At 42.1% G+C, this 17230-nt stretch overlaps 1 protein-coding gene across 5 annotated transcripts in view; it reads right to left on the reverse strand.

Annotated features, from left to right (window-relative positions):
• The window catches only part of DAAM2 (dishevelled associated activator of morphogenesis 2), a 217830-nt gene that overhangs the window by 19020 nt on the left and 181580 nt on the right, over positions 1 to 17230 (reverse strand). For all 5 annotated transcript variants that reach the window (XM_014950958.1, XM_014950957.1, XM_014950954.1 and 2 more), the window contains 6 exons: positions 9202 to 9286; positions 7371 to 7477; positions 6566 to 6654; positions 5648 to 5816; positions 3767 to 3874; positions 2261 to 2321 (listed from right to left, as the gene is read on the reverse strand). In XM_014950958.1, the coding sequence (XP_014806444.1) occupies positions 2261 to 2321; positions 3767 to 3874; positions 5648 to 5816; positions 6566 to 6654; positions 7371 to 7477; positions 9202 to 9286 (619 nt within the window). The remainder of the gene's footprint in view (positions 1 to 2260; positions 2322 to 3766; positions 3875 to 5647; positions 5817 to 6565; positions 6655 to 7370; positions 7478 to 9201; positions 9287 to 17230) is intronic.

Raw genomic sequence — 17230 nt, forward strand, 5'->3', positions numbered from 1 at the left:
ATACATCTTATTTTTACAAAGAAGCTGCACGTCCAGGAAGGCAAAGAGTTAGTAGTACCTTTAAGAACATCTGACTGTGAAACTATTTTTAGCTTTCTATTCTTAAGGGGCCTTGAAGAAACTTCTTAGTCACTGGAGCCAAGGCTGTGGTGAGAACACATTGGAATGGAATCAAGAATCACACCTTCCCCTCCTCCCCCTTCCACCTGACAGTGATCTTCTATTGTTGCTACAGTGCTGCTTTTTACACGCCAGAAAACCGCGAATTGAGCAAGCAGACTGGGAGGTGCTGGCAGCGCCAGATGAAAAATACCATGGCAGAGAGAAGACTGTGGAGGGAAGATGGTGATTGAATGAGGAGGAGAGGTTGCCCGTGGAACTCATGTATGGGAAAGAAAAGAAAAAAATGGCTGTAAAGGCAAAAGGACAAATGACATGAACACAGAACGCAAAACAGAGGTAGGTACTTATATTTCAGTGAGGGGAATCATCTGTCCCAGCCAAAAATGGGCCTCTCTTCATGTCATGAACTCCGTGTCAGCCTTCCCTTTACAGGTGCTTTTAATTCCCAAACACTGCACTCCACGTATGCAGCAGTATCTCTTCTCATTGCTGCATTCTGCCTTACTCCAACAATACAGAAGGTTTGGAAAGCTGTTTTTTTTTTTCACAGGAGGATCATTGGCTAATTATATGATAAACTGCTGGAGACAGCCAGACAAACTGGGGGCTGCTGACAGGACAAGGATCCCTTCCTCTGCCTCCAGAGCTGAATCAAACTCAGGCCAGGTGAAAGGAAAATGAAGTATCATCGTCTGTCTCAGAGTGGATGAGGAGGAGTGGAGGGTCCTGTGCTAGTTCCTTGAAGATAGGTAATCCTTGCACAGAAACCACCCAATGCAATTCCCAACAACTGGTCCCTTTGCCAGCAGTCCCAGTGCACAATGTTCCCCATCTGGAACTAGTATTAAACTGACATGAGTTGAAAAAGACAGGTGAAACATCCTGAAGATAGAGGGACACTGAAAAGTGTGGCTAATAAAACCCTCTTTGAAAGGGCAAAGAACAGCTAAACACAGCAGGAACCTTCTTGAGTCCCAAAGGCCTCTGCCTTGTCTCTCAGCACTACCCTTGCCTTGGTATATCCAACAGGCAAGAGATGCCAGCACCAACCTGAACATGGGATTTTGTTTCTATACTTGTTGAAAGAGCGAATTATGTTCTTAGGGTCATCGTTCGTTTATCTGTGCAAATGATGGGAGATGTTAAGGGATAGAGACAATACAGTGAATTTCTTAATCTTTACTTTTTCAACTGCTGTGCAAACACTAACTTGACGTTCCTCACATCAGCTCTTGTGAGACATAGGTATTCGTAGCTGCCATTTCACAGAGAGGAAGCAAACACATTATTCAAAGCCACACATGTATGACAATGGCATAGGCAAGAGGCAAATATGAGAGTTCCTATCTCCTGCTACCAAACATGGTGTCCCACTCTGTGTTCTCCTGCCTCAGGAAGACTGAAGTGTTGGCCCACCCACCACATTCACTAAAGGAGGCTTCCAAGTAGGGGAACCACAGCTGACACACAAACTTGTGACTCCAGGGAGATTTAGACCCATCCCTCATCTTTAACTCTCATGATTCAGTGCACACAACTGCATCAATGCACCATTTGTACTGTTCTCTGTTGAGATGGAAGGCTTTGCACTACCTAAGTAAAAATTGAACACAGGCAACCTAAGTCCAGTTTAAAAGGCTTTCATTAATAGCAGGAAAAAAATGCCATTGTCTCTTTGCTTGCCAACTCAGTTCCCTCATCTTTAACTAGTCTATTTTTTCCTTTGCTTTCCCAAGGAATGCTTAGGATAGGTTAGGATTGCATATAACAGTGCACTACCAGTTTACTACTACTCCAAGAGCCATGTGAAACACTTGTTCAGCAGCCAGCCATCTCTCAGTAAGAAAGAGCAAGAATTTTATTTCTTCTTTCAGTGCATGCCATTTGTCAAACTGTCCTTTTACTTTCCAGGCTGAGATCAAACAAGCTTTTCATTAGGCCTAAGTCTGCTAAGATCATCAGCAGGAGCTCAACATGAGAAGCTTTTATTTGTTTTTTCTTGGTTAATGCATTCTGGAACGGAATGGAAAGGAACTGAAAAAGAAAGCCCACTTTCTCTTATCATAAAATATATAGTGCCCTTGATTCTGAGTGAGATATTTTAAGTATGGCACGTTGGAAACCTTCAGATACTTACAGCTTCAACAGCTTTCAATCCAGTCTTTATGTTGTTGACTTCCTTCTCCAGCTCTACCAGGCTGCACAGGAGACACACACAGAGCAGATAAAACAAAAAGAGCAGTGTTACACAGGAATACAGGAACTGTGCAGCAGAACATACCATTGGCCCATCAAGTCTGGTATCCGGCCTTTGGCACCAGCCACGCCAGATGATTAGAAAGGAGGGGAAGGGGGTCTGTTAATGCTCTGTGCTGCTTTTTGTATGAGATGTAAGATGAGGCAGACCCTGCTTGCCTGTGGTCAAACTGAAGATCAGGATTTTCCGGGGAAGAAAAGGGGGGTTGCCCTCAGAACATCTGCCCTGTGAGCTGAGCCTGACCCTCCAGCAAGGAGCATATGCCACGTGGCCAGCTTGCAATTATCAGCTGACACATAACCAAGGCCCCCAGCTTTAGCACACACATTACTGGGGTCTCTGATTATATCTACATGAGATTGTTGAACGACTTAACTACTAAATCCCATTAGCAGTATATTTACATGTGATTTTTGTCTTGCTCACAGTCCAAACATTTTTTTTTCCATCTGCATTTCTACCATATGGTAGTGCTCGCAAGCTTATATTTTAACTGAACATATAACCCTACTGTTCATGGTAATACATGCTTCCCTAGAAAAAAGTGTTGTACTGAACTTCTGCTCATCATATACAAACAAGAGGTTTTTTCCTAGGACTTGTATGAAAAAAAAAGAATTTTCATTTCCAGGTAACTAGTTAGTACCTATTTGTGAGTCAGCAGGCATCTCCTTCAAGTATTTTGTGAATAGCAGTTTACATCTCAAAACCACCACTAAAGCCTTAATAAACGCCTTTAAGTGGGAACCCACATTTACTTATCTTTTATTAGCCGGAGTAGTTCCCTACACAAAGAATCATGACTGGGCAAAAAATATGTAAAAGTATTTTTGAGCAGTGCTTTGGAAAGAAAAAAATGCCGGTATTTTGAAGGATTGCATGTGTATTCATTTTCCACAGACACCAACAGAAAGGGAAAAAATGTATTTGAAATTTGTGCTGAAAGTATGACACTTTCTAATTTTTGTGCAAGACTGATTGGTGCAAAAGTTTGAATGATCTTCCTGATCATTAGAAACAGGGTCTCTGTGCCTTGCCTGAGAAACAAATCTTCAATTATCCAGAAAAAATAGCACAATACTTAGATGAACAAAAATAGAATATGATGAGCGAGTTACAAACAACAACCAGTCCAGTTAAAATGTCTGATTCAGAAATAGATATAGGTGTATCTGAGTAAAGCTGTCAATTTCATTATCCACAAATGTTTTTGGACCAAAATTATCTGTTGATGTACACCTGAATAACATCAAGGATGTGAGAAAAGGCATTTCAGCTGCAAGTCTGGCCATGAGTTTAAAAGACAGCACTAAAAAACCGATCATTAAGATAACTGAAATCACTGGGAACTCCAGCTCTGGGAACAAGAAATAGCACTAGACTTACTTGACTTTTGCTGCTTCTGGAAGATGTTGCAACTCAGACTGGATATCTAGGATATCTGGATAATTCTTTTCAAAGATCATAATTAAGTAGTGCAGCAGCGTAATGTTCCTAAAAGGAAAAAAAAAAAAAAAGAAGGGAGAAATGAGAAAGAAGATGATGGTGAGAAGGAGAGGATGATGGGAGGATTGTGACATATCAGTGAAAAATATTTGGGTAGGAAATGAGCTTGAATGAACAAAATGAGCAATGTATCTGTAGTTAGAATCTCTGTTATTAAAAAAAAAAAAGTAAAAAAGTATCACAGACTGAAATGAATTAGTTCTTTATGAACATCCTTCCTAAAACCTCAAGCAATACATTTTGCCTTCATTTATTCTGGAAGCAGCAGCATCCTTCCATCCGTGTAGGTGGTGTAACAGAAAAGAAAATTGTGTAACACAGGATACTATTTGACCCCAGATACTTCAGAGAATAACATCTAATAGTACCAAAGTGACATTAACTTGTAAGGGAGAAGTGAATTGTTCTCAGAGGCAATATGGAAAAAACCTAAGCGTTAACCAAGAAAAGGAAAAGGTTCTTGAAGATTGAAGAAGCCGCAAAGAAAACTCCTAGAGTAATGAAAGAGCTATACTTCTGAGTAATGGTCAGGCTCACTACCACAAAAGCAATGGCAGCTCCAGTAGGAGTGAGTAGAAATGAGATGTGTGAGAGATGCAGGAGAAGGTTTAAGAAAATTTGCAAAGTAGATGATGAATTTTGGATGTAGAGAGAACAGCCAGCCGTAACAGCTACTCGCGGTGGGTGTTATGTGGTTAACTGACAGGCAAGACAGCAGATGGCCACTGCTTCACACAGACCAGAGCCTGGGAGCTGGGGACTGGTGAGAGAACAGAATATGCACAGGACATTTAATACATGGAAAAATCAAGCTAAGCTACATTAAGGCAAAAAAGTTTTCAACACTGGCTACACAAGTGTTAGCCTTGGAATACGGAAAGGACATCGTGGTAGTCAAAACAGAACTCTGTTAGTTCAAACTCTGTTAGGTAGGGATGAATTTCCTATGGCTTCTTACTGCCATTATTCATTCTGTCACAGTCTAAAGTCATTTCACCACAACTATGGTCTCAGTAGGTCTCACAAGTCAAGGAAGACGCAAGTTAGTAAGAACCAGTACTCCAAGGAAAACCTTAGTGCTTCTGGAGCCCAAAAGTGGTATTCTCTCCCCAGTCACAGCTGGATTAATTTCCAGAACCAGTATGGGGATGTGGGGCAAAACATGGGGTAGCATTATAAAGACCTGTAGCCCATGGCCATGAATAGCTCCACCTTCCCCAAACCAGCTATTTTCTTTAACTGCTCTAGATACAGCCAGGCTCAGTCTCTCTGAGCTATACCTTCTGGTTCCATTACTGCTGTAGGTAGAGAGCCAGTTTATGACAGTCCTGCAGCAGAAACATATGCCATGTTTCACAGGAGACATAAAACTGTGGTCAGAGTTTTTTGTGATTGCTTTTTTGCATAACCATGGCCATAAAACTTTGGTATAAAGGGCAAATTCCATAGAAATCCTCCTCCCCACCAAACTTATTGCAGTTATTTGTGAAATACTACATTTTGTCATCTTTGCATAGTGTTGCAGAAACAATCCAACAACAGATGTGCATTACCCAAAGAAACAGCAGAATTTGAGTGCTGTTTTAATAGGTGGTCTCAACTGCTACAGGATCTTTTAGAGTGAAAAGCACCACTCAAATGCCAAATAAGACATCACTTTAAATGGTCTACAGAGCTAAAAACAAATAAAACCTACTTTCATTACTATGATAAGAGATGCAGCAACACGGTAACTAACTCATTTACAGCCTTCTGGCTTACCTGTCTATGCTGGATTTGGTGTCTGCAATTTTGTTCAGGCTGGAGACTTTGAAGCCATAAGCGCTTCCCCTTTGGCCCTTGTTCATGTAATTCCCAAAGGCCAGAACTACCTCCAGGAGTTGCCTCAAACGCTTGCTTCGGGTGAGTTCTTTGGATGCCAGAAGAATGGCTTGAAAAGAGAGAAAAAAAAAATTACAGGTTATTGCACAGTGGTGGTTTTAACATGCTTGGACCCATAATTTGAAGTACCCTAAAATGCCCATCTGACTATTGCCCAGAAAATGCTGCAACACAGTCTGTGTTTGTACTCTCCCCTTCCTTCACCCACATGCCCAGAACTAGGACAACTGGAAGGAAGATGCGCTACATCTAGCCTGTAGGATGCTCCTCTGAAATCAGAAGGCAAGGTTGTTCTCCTGAACCTCACACTCTAAAAGCACAGCCAGCAAAGGCTTGAGCTAACTTGGAAATACAGAGCAGAATACACACATCTCTTCTCTGTGATAACCATGGATGTGGCAAAGAAGCTGCACAACCCCCCTCCTTGTAAGTTACCCATTCCCATCCCAGAACACCACCGTCCTGAGGCATCTTTTCTAACTGCCCCATGGAGAGGGAAGGTGCAAAAACTCAAGGTTGAGAAATGAAGGCCTTGCACAGAAAGGTTTTGGCAGCTCAGCACAGCCTGGTAGCACACTGTGACATCTGTCATGTCATCTTTACAGCATGACAATCACAAAACTGACTTTATTAAGTCAATGCATGCAAGAAGAGTGTCAGACAGAATTCATTTCTTAGCACATGACATGCCCTGGAGTCACCGGCTCTACAACCATAGCACGCATGTAACAGCACCTCCTTTGAAGACACACCTCTCTGACTTCCCTGCCCCACTCTTAGCAAAAGCTTTAACCATACCTTCCACTTTTGGTTTTGCTTCTGCCAGCCTCTCCGGAAACTTCTTCTTAAAGAATAATGCCTGCAGCCGCTGCTGGTAGTGGTCAATCCTGCACGAAGGGTAGAGGAAAGCCAACACTGAACTGCAACCGTATTTTGAAGCCCCCCAGACCAGTGTGCTGCCTACATAATCTAATGGTTGGACGTTGAGCCCCACAAGGCCTATGGGTGGGATTACAGACATGGTTCAAACCTCTAATGCTACATAATCAATCTTGTTATGAAAATGGAGGACCTTTAAGGCATGATTTGATCACAACCGAAGAAAAGCTGGAAGAATTCCCATTACTCTCAAAATACGGTTCATGGGAGATGCCATCTGCATGTCAATTAGCAGAACAAGATGCTAATCCTGATTGGGGTTGCAGCAAAGTTGAAACAAGAAAGAAGGATGAGGAGATGGGATAGCTGAATGGAAAAAGGGATCTAATATGAAATCCTGACCCCTGGCTACCCTACATGTGATAGCTGGATCTGAATTCCTTTTTGCGTGAGCAACTTTAGGCAGAGGGAGGCAGATTTCTGCTGGTCATCAGGGGACTGGTCCTTAAATGACAGCACGGAGAGTGCTTATCGTCAATAAAAACTTACTGTAATGAACGGAAACATTTGTAACATTTGTGGGCTTCTGGCAAATGCAGGGTATAATGCTGGCCTGCGATCTCTCGCACATTCCCCCTCAGTGCCAGATGATCCATTTTCAATAACAATTACAGCTGCTTCCAAGAAGCCGTCAGTGCACTTTCCCATAATGTATCAAACAGACCTGCTCATTTCAAAGAGGAAACGATCCGCCCGGGCCATACGCTCAATTTCATGTTTATGCTCCTCCAACAGGTCGGTATCACTCTTTTCAGGAACAAACTTCAGCAGCTAGAGTGACAGACACAAACCAAACACCGAGATGAGAGATCCAGGGAAAAGAGAGAGGGACAGAGAGGCACAAACAAACCTCGGTGGAGAGAGAGAGGGCCCTCAGATTTTTCTGCTACCATGGGGAAGTATTACGTTGACTCAGCCATGTGACTGCAACTTCAAAAAAGTGCAGCTGTGGCTACAAAACTGACCTTTTTAAACCTTTGCTTGGTGTTCTGTCTTTATCCCTCGCTGACCCCATTAGATTAATGTTTAAGTCTATGGGGAATTTCCCATTTCTAAATCCAAAAGGCCAAGTGCTACTGCAACTTACCCAAGGGGAAGTACAGAGAGAACTCTCATTCCCACAGCTTATTTGCAGCTTAGATTGGTGCAAACAAGAGCAGGATGTGTCCCGCTCAGGGTGAAGTACCCATCGTGCCTACCCTAGAGTACACACAAAGCCTCATCTATCTCTCTCTTGGGTCTGCCCTACTCTGCTGAAACAATAAACAATAACTAAGCGACTGGCTGTTTGTGTGACACTGGCTGCTATTCATATGCTGACCTTAAAAGCTCATACTTTGACAGATTTTTGACATATCTGGTGGTAGTTGTGCTTTAGTGCACTTAAAATATTGCCATGCACCAGCCTCAGTGCACACCCACAAAAACTGCTCACAAGGCCTATCAAGCACTTTGGTTTTTAACACTGTTTAATACTTTATCCCGCTTCCCAAATATGTGATATTCAAAGGTGTGGAGCATCAGAAGCTTGCAGTGACTTCTAGAGCAGCTGTGAACATTCAGATAACATGATAAGTAGGCTATAAATTTCCAAAATGGAAAAGCTTTTTGTATACAATTAAATACTGTGACTGCACACAACGGAGGAATTGCATTTGTCAGGCAGTTCAGAATTGTAACATTTTGCACACTCCTAAGAAATTTCATCATATGCATCTTTGGTCAAAACATCATCTTTCACCCTCTATAAATGGGGGAAATTGGGCAATGGCAGTTTAATTGTTGGGTTTTGTTTTGTTTTGTTTTGTTTTTTTCCACACAAGTTACACAGTGAACCAACTGCAGGGGACAGAAGTCCCTGACTCCCTTTCTAACCATTCTAATTAGAATCATAGAATCATTCAGGTTGGAAAAGACCCTTGGGATCATCGAGTCCAACCATCAACCCTACTCTACAACGTTCTTCCCTACACCATATCCCCCAACACCACATCTAAACGACACACATGCGAGGAGATCCTTTCCAGTTCAGTCTCTAACCATTGACCTGAGTGGCCTGATTCAGGGCATTTCCCAATGGAAAGGCTGGAGGCAGAGAAGGGAGATCAAGAAAAAGAAGAGAAAAAAGATAGAACAACAACAAAAACTTAGCAGTATAAAGAAGAGATGGGAAAAATTATGGGAAAGTCAGAGGTGAGAAGAGAGGCCAAGAAAGGAAACTTCATATCAACGGTAATCATGCATATTTTGGATGAAGAAGAGAAAACTGCTATGAATTCAACCTGATACAAATAGAGTTACATGAGGGAGCAATATCTGACAACGTTGGGAAACATACTTTTCTTATGCTCCCACGTACAGCTCTGCTGACACGACAGGGCCAAGTTCAGGTCTGCAGACATACCAACAGAGCCAGTACATATACCCACTTACTTCAGGTGAAAGAAAGGCAGTGAGGGACTTAATAAGATATATCTGACTGTAATCTTTCTCACCTGCTCAAGCATATCTTTCGCTAGGTCTTCTTGTTCATCCATCTTCAAGATTGCTTGTCTGATTTCTTCATTTGACAGCTTCAGCCTTTCAACAACATCAACATTGTACCATTAGTGCAAAGCTTAAGTGATTCTGACGGTTCAGAAAGTAGGAAGCCTGAAAAGCTGCACTAAAAAAGCACAAAAGAAACATGGGAAGTTCTACTATGAAGCAGAAGCTATTCTAGAGTATTCAGTAAGATGAATGTATCAGTTCCAAAGGCAGAGATTTTATAGATCGCATATTTTTATCCTGCTCAGCTAACGCATCAAAAATCAGATGAGGATTAAGAACCATCAGGTCCTCATAGATAGAAAGTGCTTCCAACTTCCCCCATAGCAGATACCTCCCTCATCAAGTTCTTTTGCTATAGTAAACCCCCTCAAATCCATGTGAATTGTGACTGTGAGCCCATGTAACACCGCAGCCTGTGAATATTAGAGCATTTCCCAGAGTAACAAGCAATGGGACTGATCTTTCCCTTACAGATCTGAGAAAAGGGCTTCTTGTCAGAAGACTGATTGTGCTTGGTAAGTTCACTCTATCAGCAGTCACAGCTGAAGAAGGAATTGAAAGCATCCATGTATCCATATTTCATATCCAATATGAAACAAACTCTGAAAGCAAAAGCTCATTAATATTATTTGAGGTATTAAAATTACACTCTCCTTCCCACCTAATCCTGTTGATCTGTGTGCAATGAGTAGGGGTCATCATTTATAACAAAACACAGAATCAATTAAAAAACCTCAAGATCTCCACTTGAAAACCAGGATATACCAATAGGAGTCAAAATTTGTGATTATTGAGAGGCTGTTTGATAGATTACATGAAATGAACTTGATGGTTCTCAGTGCAAATGTCAACAAAGAAATGCACAAGTGACAAATTCTACCCCACCATCCCCAAGCCATGACACCCCCATCAGTCATTTCAGGAGAGTAGGGGAGGACCTAATGAATCATAAAGGAAAGGCTATCCACAAGAAAAATCTCAGTTTTGGGACTGAAACAGGAAAGTGTGAAAAGAAATATTTGAGAAGTGAAGTCTGTAGTCTCCATGGACCTTCTACAATCAATATAATTAATTAACAGCAGAAAGAGAAAATGCAAATATAAATGAGAGACAGGATGATGCATGAGGGAGAATGTTTTTGCCTTCAGTGCTAAGAAATTCCATGTTGAAATTTCACATTGCTATTACCATTTGGATAGAATCATATTTTTGGAACTAGGTAAAAGCAAAAGAAAGAGTTTTATTTTTACAGACAGGAAATATTACTAAATCTAAGAAACTTAAAACATTTTAATGTTGCCCAATATAACCAACAGCTGGAAACTAAAATATGAATCAGCAGACATTCAAAAGCTTTCACATATTACACCTCTGAACTAATTGTTCTCACTCTGTTCCTAGCTGGTCATCGTGTCTGCTTTTGACAAGGAGGGCAAACTGATACCAACCAAGTAAAAAAAAAGCTACTGAATTTCCAAAAAAGCTACATAATTGGGCCACTCTTGGATGAGATACAAGGATTCAAAGATTTACAATGAAAAGGCTGGAAACTTTTTACTTTAGGTCATCAGTTTGACTCGGGATCAAAACAAAAAACCTCAGTACATGGGGTTCTGCATAAAGCCCTACAGTCTCAATCTGAAAACCGAAGGGTTTCTTTTGGCTTTTAATAATCATGAATCGTAAAGTCCATGGTGTGACCCTGAACTTACCAAACCTTGTGACCATGAGAGCTGAGAAGCATATTAGTAGGTGTGGGTCTGGCTCCTAGCAAACACATACACACATGCCCAGACAATTTGGTGCCTGCAGTTTTTGAAGTGCTACATTTTGTTGGTTATTTTTACTTTAGACAGCACCTTTACACTTTCCAGAATCTGGAGTCCACAGATGAGCTCTGCCTTGAGACACAGGCTGCAGACTGTCAGAGGGGACACATAAGCCAACCCATGAATGCCAGGGTGGGGTTTTTTTTGTTGCCACTTTCACTGAAGATAAGAAGAATGAGGGCGAGTTTCATGTTTTTTCCATAAAAATAACTCGAGCCCCATTACACAGTGCAAGTGCCTCTCTTTGTGTTTAAGGACGCAGTAAACAGGACCAAATAGACAGGTCTGAGGTACAGCAACTCAACAGAAGGTGTAGCACATGTTATTACTGATCTTGCTGTTCTGTCCAGGAGCCTGAGGACTTCAAACTCTTTTGCTGCCATTCATCAGCACTAAATACACTTGAAAATATCTTCTGTTCAAAAATAATTGAGAGCCCTAAGAGCAGACAGTTATATAAACACTTTGATTTCTTGGATGATTCTGTGCCCTGCCATCAGTAGAAAAACATCTGGCTCGAATGGTTCAGCCCACAGTAGAGAGAAGGAAAGAGCTTGCCAGCCTCCTGCTGAGAAGCAGTTTAACTTAGTCACTTACAGGCCTGTAACGGGGCCACAGTGCCTGCAGGTGTGCATCCTAGATTATTACCAATCCAATTACAAGTACAGAAGGATTTACGGCAAAAGAATCTTACTCTTCCAAAGTGGGCTTGTTCCTCTTATAGGGTAGGATGATTTCAAGAGTTGTAAGCATCAACAGCACAAAACAAGGATCTTCCCACTTGAAAACTGGCTGAATAACTGGCCTAAGGATTGTTAATCAAGTGATTCTTCCTGTATTTTCAAAACTCATGCCCAGCCATGCAGTAGATCTTAAAGATGGCCAGTGGTAACATGAAACAGATGTGCTGCTTTTAAACAGAAACAGGTGAACTGATTAAAGAGCAACCTAAAGCAGATGCGTAAAATCTTTCATTTAGAACTGAATAGAGGCATCCCTCAGAGCCTAAAACTCATATGGGACAGACAGCAAATTAAAGTGGAATTATGGCCCAAAAATTTACACTAGAGAAATTACATTTCCGTATCTATCGAAGAGTCTGCAATGACTTTCTTACAAGCTTTGCAGATGCAGGCACTCTTCCTCCAGCTGCTGGAGACAACTCAATTCGAAACAGCATACAATTCAAGCTGTATTCTCTCTCCATGACGCTTCACCAAATCACGGATCCTGGCATTGGGACTCAGGAAGTAAATGTGACCAAAAGAAAAGACAGTACCCCTTTCCTCAGCTGCAGCACATTCATTCATAGTGCAGATATTGACTATTTTTGTTCAACAGCAGCCTGAAAGTGGTCAGATGAGGAGGGAAAAAGATCTTTACTGAGAATCCTCCCTCCTTCTTCCCTCACCCATACATCTGGTGGCAGCATATGGAAGTCCAACTGCTTGAGTCATCTTCAAGCAATGTTAAAGCTCAACAAGTACCAAATAACTTCTGATATGGTACTTAGCCTGCCTCCCTCTATCCCCTCTGGCTTCATAAATAATCTCTATTGACTCTGCAGAGTAATTCATCACTAATCTCCCCAGGACACCTCGGCTGATTTAACACCAGCTTCACTTGCAGACATCAAGTGGTTTATTGTTTCGTCCTCTTGGAGAACGCTGGCAGCCTGACTCTGAACATGCCTGGGAGACATGTTGCAGTTTTACATCAGCTTCCCTTACAGACATCCAGTGCTTGCTCATTTTTCCTCCTTAAATATACCCATTGATTTAACTCACAGTAACCTCCCCCCTTCATTCCTCCCTCCCATGGATGAAAGCAGAATACTTGTCACTCTTTAACCATCTCCCCCCCAGAGGAAAAAGTGAGTTACTTCATAGGCTTAGATCTTGCTTAGCTTTTGAGAAAGAAGCATGCTTGCCTACTACCAGAGAACCCCAAGTTTCACTGCAGCTACATTAAGAGCCCATACCACAGGGATCACAATCCCACTCTTCCATTTTATTGGAGAAGCAGCCTGATTATCACGTATCACAGCCATTTTCTACTTCAAACTAAACTGAATCACAGTGCTTCCAAAAGCTGCCAGCAGTAGTAGCTGTGACAGTGAGGCACTGACTGATACTTAGGTGAATCCTAAGGCCAGTTTGTATAGCTCACCCAAAGCTTAGCTGTTACTGATGGCAGACTTCTTCATCTCCACAACTCATTTCACACAGGCTAGTAGTCAATTTACTCCCAAACTTTGAGGCTGGGACATAAGCTGTCTCTAACTCCTGAGCTCTCCTAAGGCTCTGTACAACTGCCAAGCTACAGGCTGTGAAATATTTATGTTTTGGGAATACTGATCGTCACTACCCCATAAAGGCAGGAAAGGAGATGTTTCCCTGCTCTCAGAAGAAGTGTTCAGGAGCCAGGCTGGTATAACTACAGGTTCATACAGAAGACAGAAAGGTGCAGCCACTCTTTTCACATCCTCTTATCTCAGCTGGCAATTCATCAGTGAAGAAGACAGTGCCTTAACCTTTTGGGGACAAAAGTTGGGACATTTTACCAGGTACATCTTACACCATTATATCAACAAGTTGGGAAAAAAATCCATCAGTGTCTTTTTATCACTTCACAGTGAAAGTATTCTGCCAAGTGCATAAAGAATTAGCCCCTTTCCTTCCCCTTCCCCTTCTCTTCCCATTTTTCTTTTCTTTTATTCCCTTTTCTTCCTTCAGTAAAAGCTCATGAATGACCAAGCTACTTTGCATCCAAATACTCTCAATTTCCTACCAAGAAGGATCTGGGGATGGCTGCCTTTCTGAGCCAAACAAAGCAAAGCAGGGCCAGACTTGGGAGTCCCCAAATTCCAGTGACATATTGATGACACAGTGGTTCATCTTTTATCAACCTATCTAGATGTTCCTAGATGTGATCTAAGACAGGATGGCACCGACTGACATGCTCAGTTTAACCTTAGGGTTTATCATACTCAGAATAGCAGGTAAAGCCATTTGTTGTGGACCTAATTTGAAATCAGAACATGTCTCCAGGAACCCAAGAGGCACTGTTTATTTTCCTAGTATTTTTCAAGACAGCACACTGAGGAACTGAACTGCTAAGTCTAATGAGCTGTTTATCAAGATACTGTCTGTACCAAAAAAAATCATACTGCTTGGAATCTACCTTGAAATAAGGGTGAACACTGTATTGTCCCATGGCAGAAAGGCACACAGGGACTGAGGGCACAGCGGAGGCAGTACACAGAGACTGACATTGGCTGAATAGCTTGTTCTCTTAATGTCTGAACTGAAAGGGTTTAGAAGCTCTGAGGAGGCATAGCTATGTGAGAAAAGTACTTGGTCTCTTTAGTATTCTGGTTGGAAATACTGCACAAGTCTCTTTTCTTCTCCCTTATTCACAGATATTTGAATCGACAATCATGAAAGCCACAAACATTTGGTGAAGCTGCCTGCTAGCATCTAGCTACTGTCATATTCACATTTAAAACTATTTTTGTATAGTCAGATTCTGCCTTCTGCTACTACTAGTTTTATGGTATTTTGCTAGCACTCATACTGTTTCCAGCCTCTTGAGAGGTTTACTGCTGACTAGCTGGGCCACAGGAATAACAAACACATCTCAGAAGAACACTGACATAATTATTTTGCTGGAATTCATGCAAAATATCTGGCACCAAAAAGTTCCATAAGTATATGTTCAGCCGCCTTCTGAGCAATGTGTCTCATAGAACTGGATGTCTCCAGAGCATTTCACAGAGGAAGACAGTGAGAGATACATGCCTTAGGCATGTTCTGCAAGGACCATTTAATGTTCTACAAGAACATTTAGAGATATGGTACAACAAAAGCATTAGAGCAGCAAAAATACTACCTATTACTAAAGTAATGGAGGCAGAGAGAAGCCATACTGACGAGAGAGGTCAGAGAAATTTCCAGCTGCTAGGTGAAAGCAGGGAAACACAGGGATCTAGGATGACTCTTCCAGACCACACGAGCCTGACAGTAAATCTCCAGCCGGGTAGAAATTGAAGACGTCAGGAAATTCATGAAGGACAGCAGATTTCCAGTGTGACAGAAATAATTCTATGTTGGAAACACCATTAAGAAAGTCGATTTGAAGCTGGTAGTTGCCTGGACTCACCACAGACAGATAGGTCCTGCCTGAATTATGGCCTACTGGAAATATTGTGAGATAAACTGATATCGGGCCTATTCAAACCTTTACAGTTGGCCTATGGGACAGAGCTTTGTTTTGGATGCATCAGATTCCATTAAACAAGGAAAATTACATCCTTCCACTGCAGGAAAACTGAAAGATGCTGCTATCAAGTAGTTGAAACTGAGCTTTTTTTACAAAAACAGAGATGAGAATGGGGAGGAAGGCTTACGAATCTGTTAACTGTCAGCAAAATTCAGCTAGCAATTCACTTTTCATCCCTTTTCAGTCTACCATGCTCCAGTCTCTCTGCAAAAGAAAGCAAGAGACATCTATTTCTCACTCTAGCTAGGTTTTGGCTTGTTGGACCATATGAAATATGAGCTCTGCCTGACCCCTTTTAACACAGTGTTAGTAAAACAAAAACATTTGAGTAGTGGAGGGAAAGAAAACCCAACCCATGCAGCTATTTTACTTTAAAGGACACGACAGTTTAGTGTAAACAAAGGGGGAATAAACTACAGGGATATATGCACAGTAAGAGTCAATTGGAAACAGCTGTTGGCAGACACTGCAGCAACCTGAAAGCTGGGGCTGAAGCTCAGGGTCGCACAAACTCTCTTTGTTTGTTACCAGTTTTAAATCCCCTCTCATTGCACGTGTGTGCACACCTACACACACACACATGTGCAAGGTGCGCTGCAGGACCAGCAAGGGCCAGGGATGACTGACTTAGGAGTGTCTCTCCATCAGGGTTTAACCTAACAGAGGAACAAATGGGGAAATGAAAAAAAACTGCAAAGGGGTCATAAACCTCTTTCAATTACTGTGTGCAGCCAATCCTCCCAATTGCTGTCTTTAATAATAGAACCATATAAGCACAAAGAGCAGAAAAAGGCATGAATGTAGAGGTGCCATTTTAGTTCCAAAAGAATTTTGCTTTTCTAGTTGCCCTTAAAAGGGAAGTTTGTGGAGGAATAGCAATTCTGGGCCAAGCTGTAAGATATTTCTGATATCCTAGGTGTAACACTACCTATTACAAACATTAAATGATCTAAGCCAGTGATAGCCCTGATGACTGGTGTTTCCCATAGCGTAGCACAGCGAAGTTAACGGGGCACAGCGCAAACTGCAGGCTCCTTAGGAACAGCAGGCTCAGCCTCCAAATCTCATCTGTGTCAGGCTTGTTAACAACAAGATCAGGGTACTTTGTAGTGGAGAAGTTGACAGTCACAAACTAAAGCTTTTCACCTCTGTTTTGAGTCCAGACTAGCAACTTGAGGTGTACTGGCTTCACGGACACCTGAAGCAAACAGATGCTGTGTACCCTAAAGTACAAGGTTCATGCTTCAATGCCGCTTTGCTGGAGGCAGCAGAAGTACAGAAGAACCACAGAGACTGTCCTTTCTCTCTCACCGTTTAGAGAGGATTTCTCTCAGGTAAGAATGGGCCAGATTTGCACAGTAGCAGAGGTAAATGGTGAGAAACTTGTACTGCTGCCATCCACACTGCTTTTTTTCTGGAGACAGAAGATATTTACAAACAAATATCTAGTGTCATACCAAGTCATGGACCACCTTCCTGCATCCTCCTCAGCCCAGCCACCTGCACCCATTAAATTACCATTTCTAGGAAATGTTCCACGTGCTTACATGAGTTAATCTGAACCCCGGACACACTTTAGCAGGTCTGTCAAACAGCATGAAAATCCTGTTGCCCCTGTGCCTCCCCGTTCCTCTGCCCCAGCCTGCAGTCAGCTGCCAACACCAGCAAAGACACGCGTTGGCAACTGCTGCAGAGAGAGAAATGTAAGCCTTCCCTCATCGCTGGTTTGGATGGTGGGGGTCCTGCTGACATGGAGGCTAATGCCACATAAGTAGCATAATGAGAGTCTCCGTGGGAGCAATGGAAAGAACTCACTCCAGTCCTGGTGGTCTGGCTGCAACTTTTTTAACTGCTTGTTTGCTAG

This window comes from Calidris pugnax, unplaced genomic scaffold (assembly GCF_001431845.1).
Source record: "Calidris pugnax isolate Ruff unplaced genomic scaffold, ASM143184v1 scaffold24, whole genome shotgun sequence".
NCBI lineage: Eukaryota > Metazoa > Chordata > Aves > Charadriiformes > Scolopacidae > Calidris > Calidris pugnax.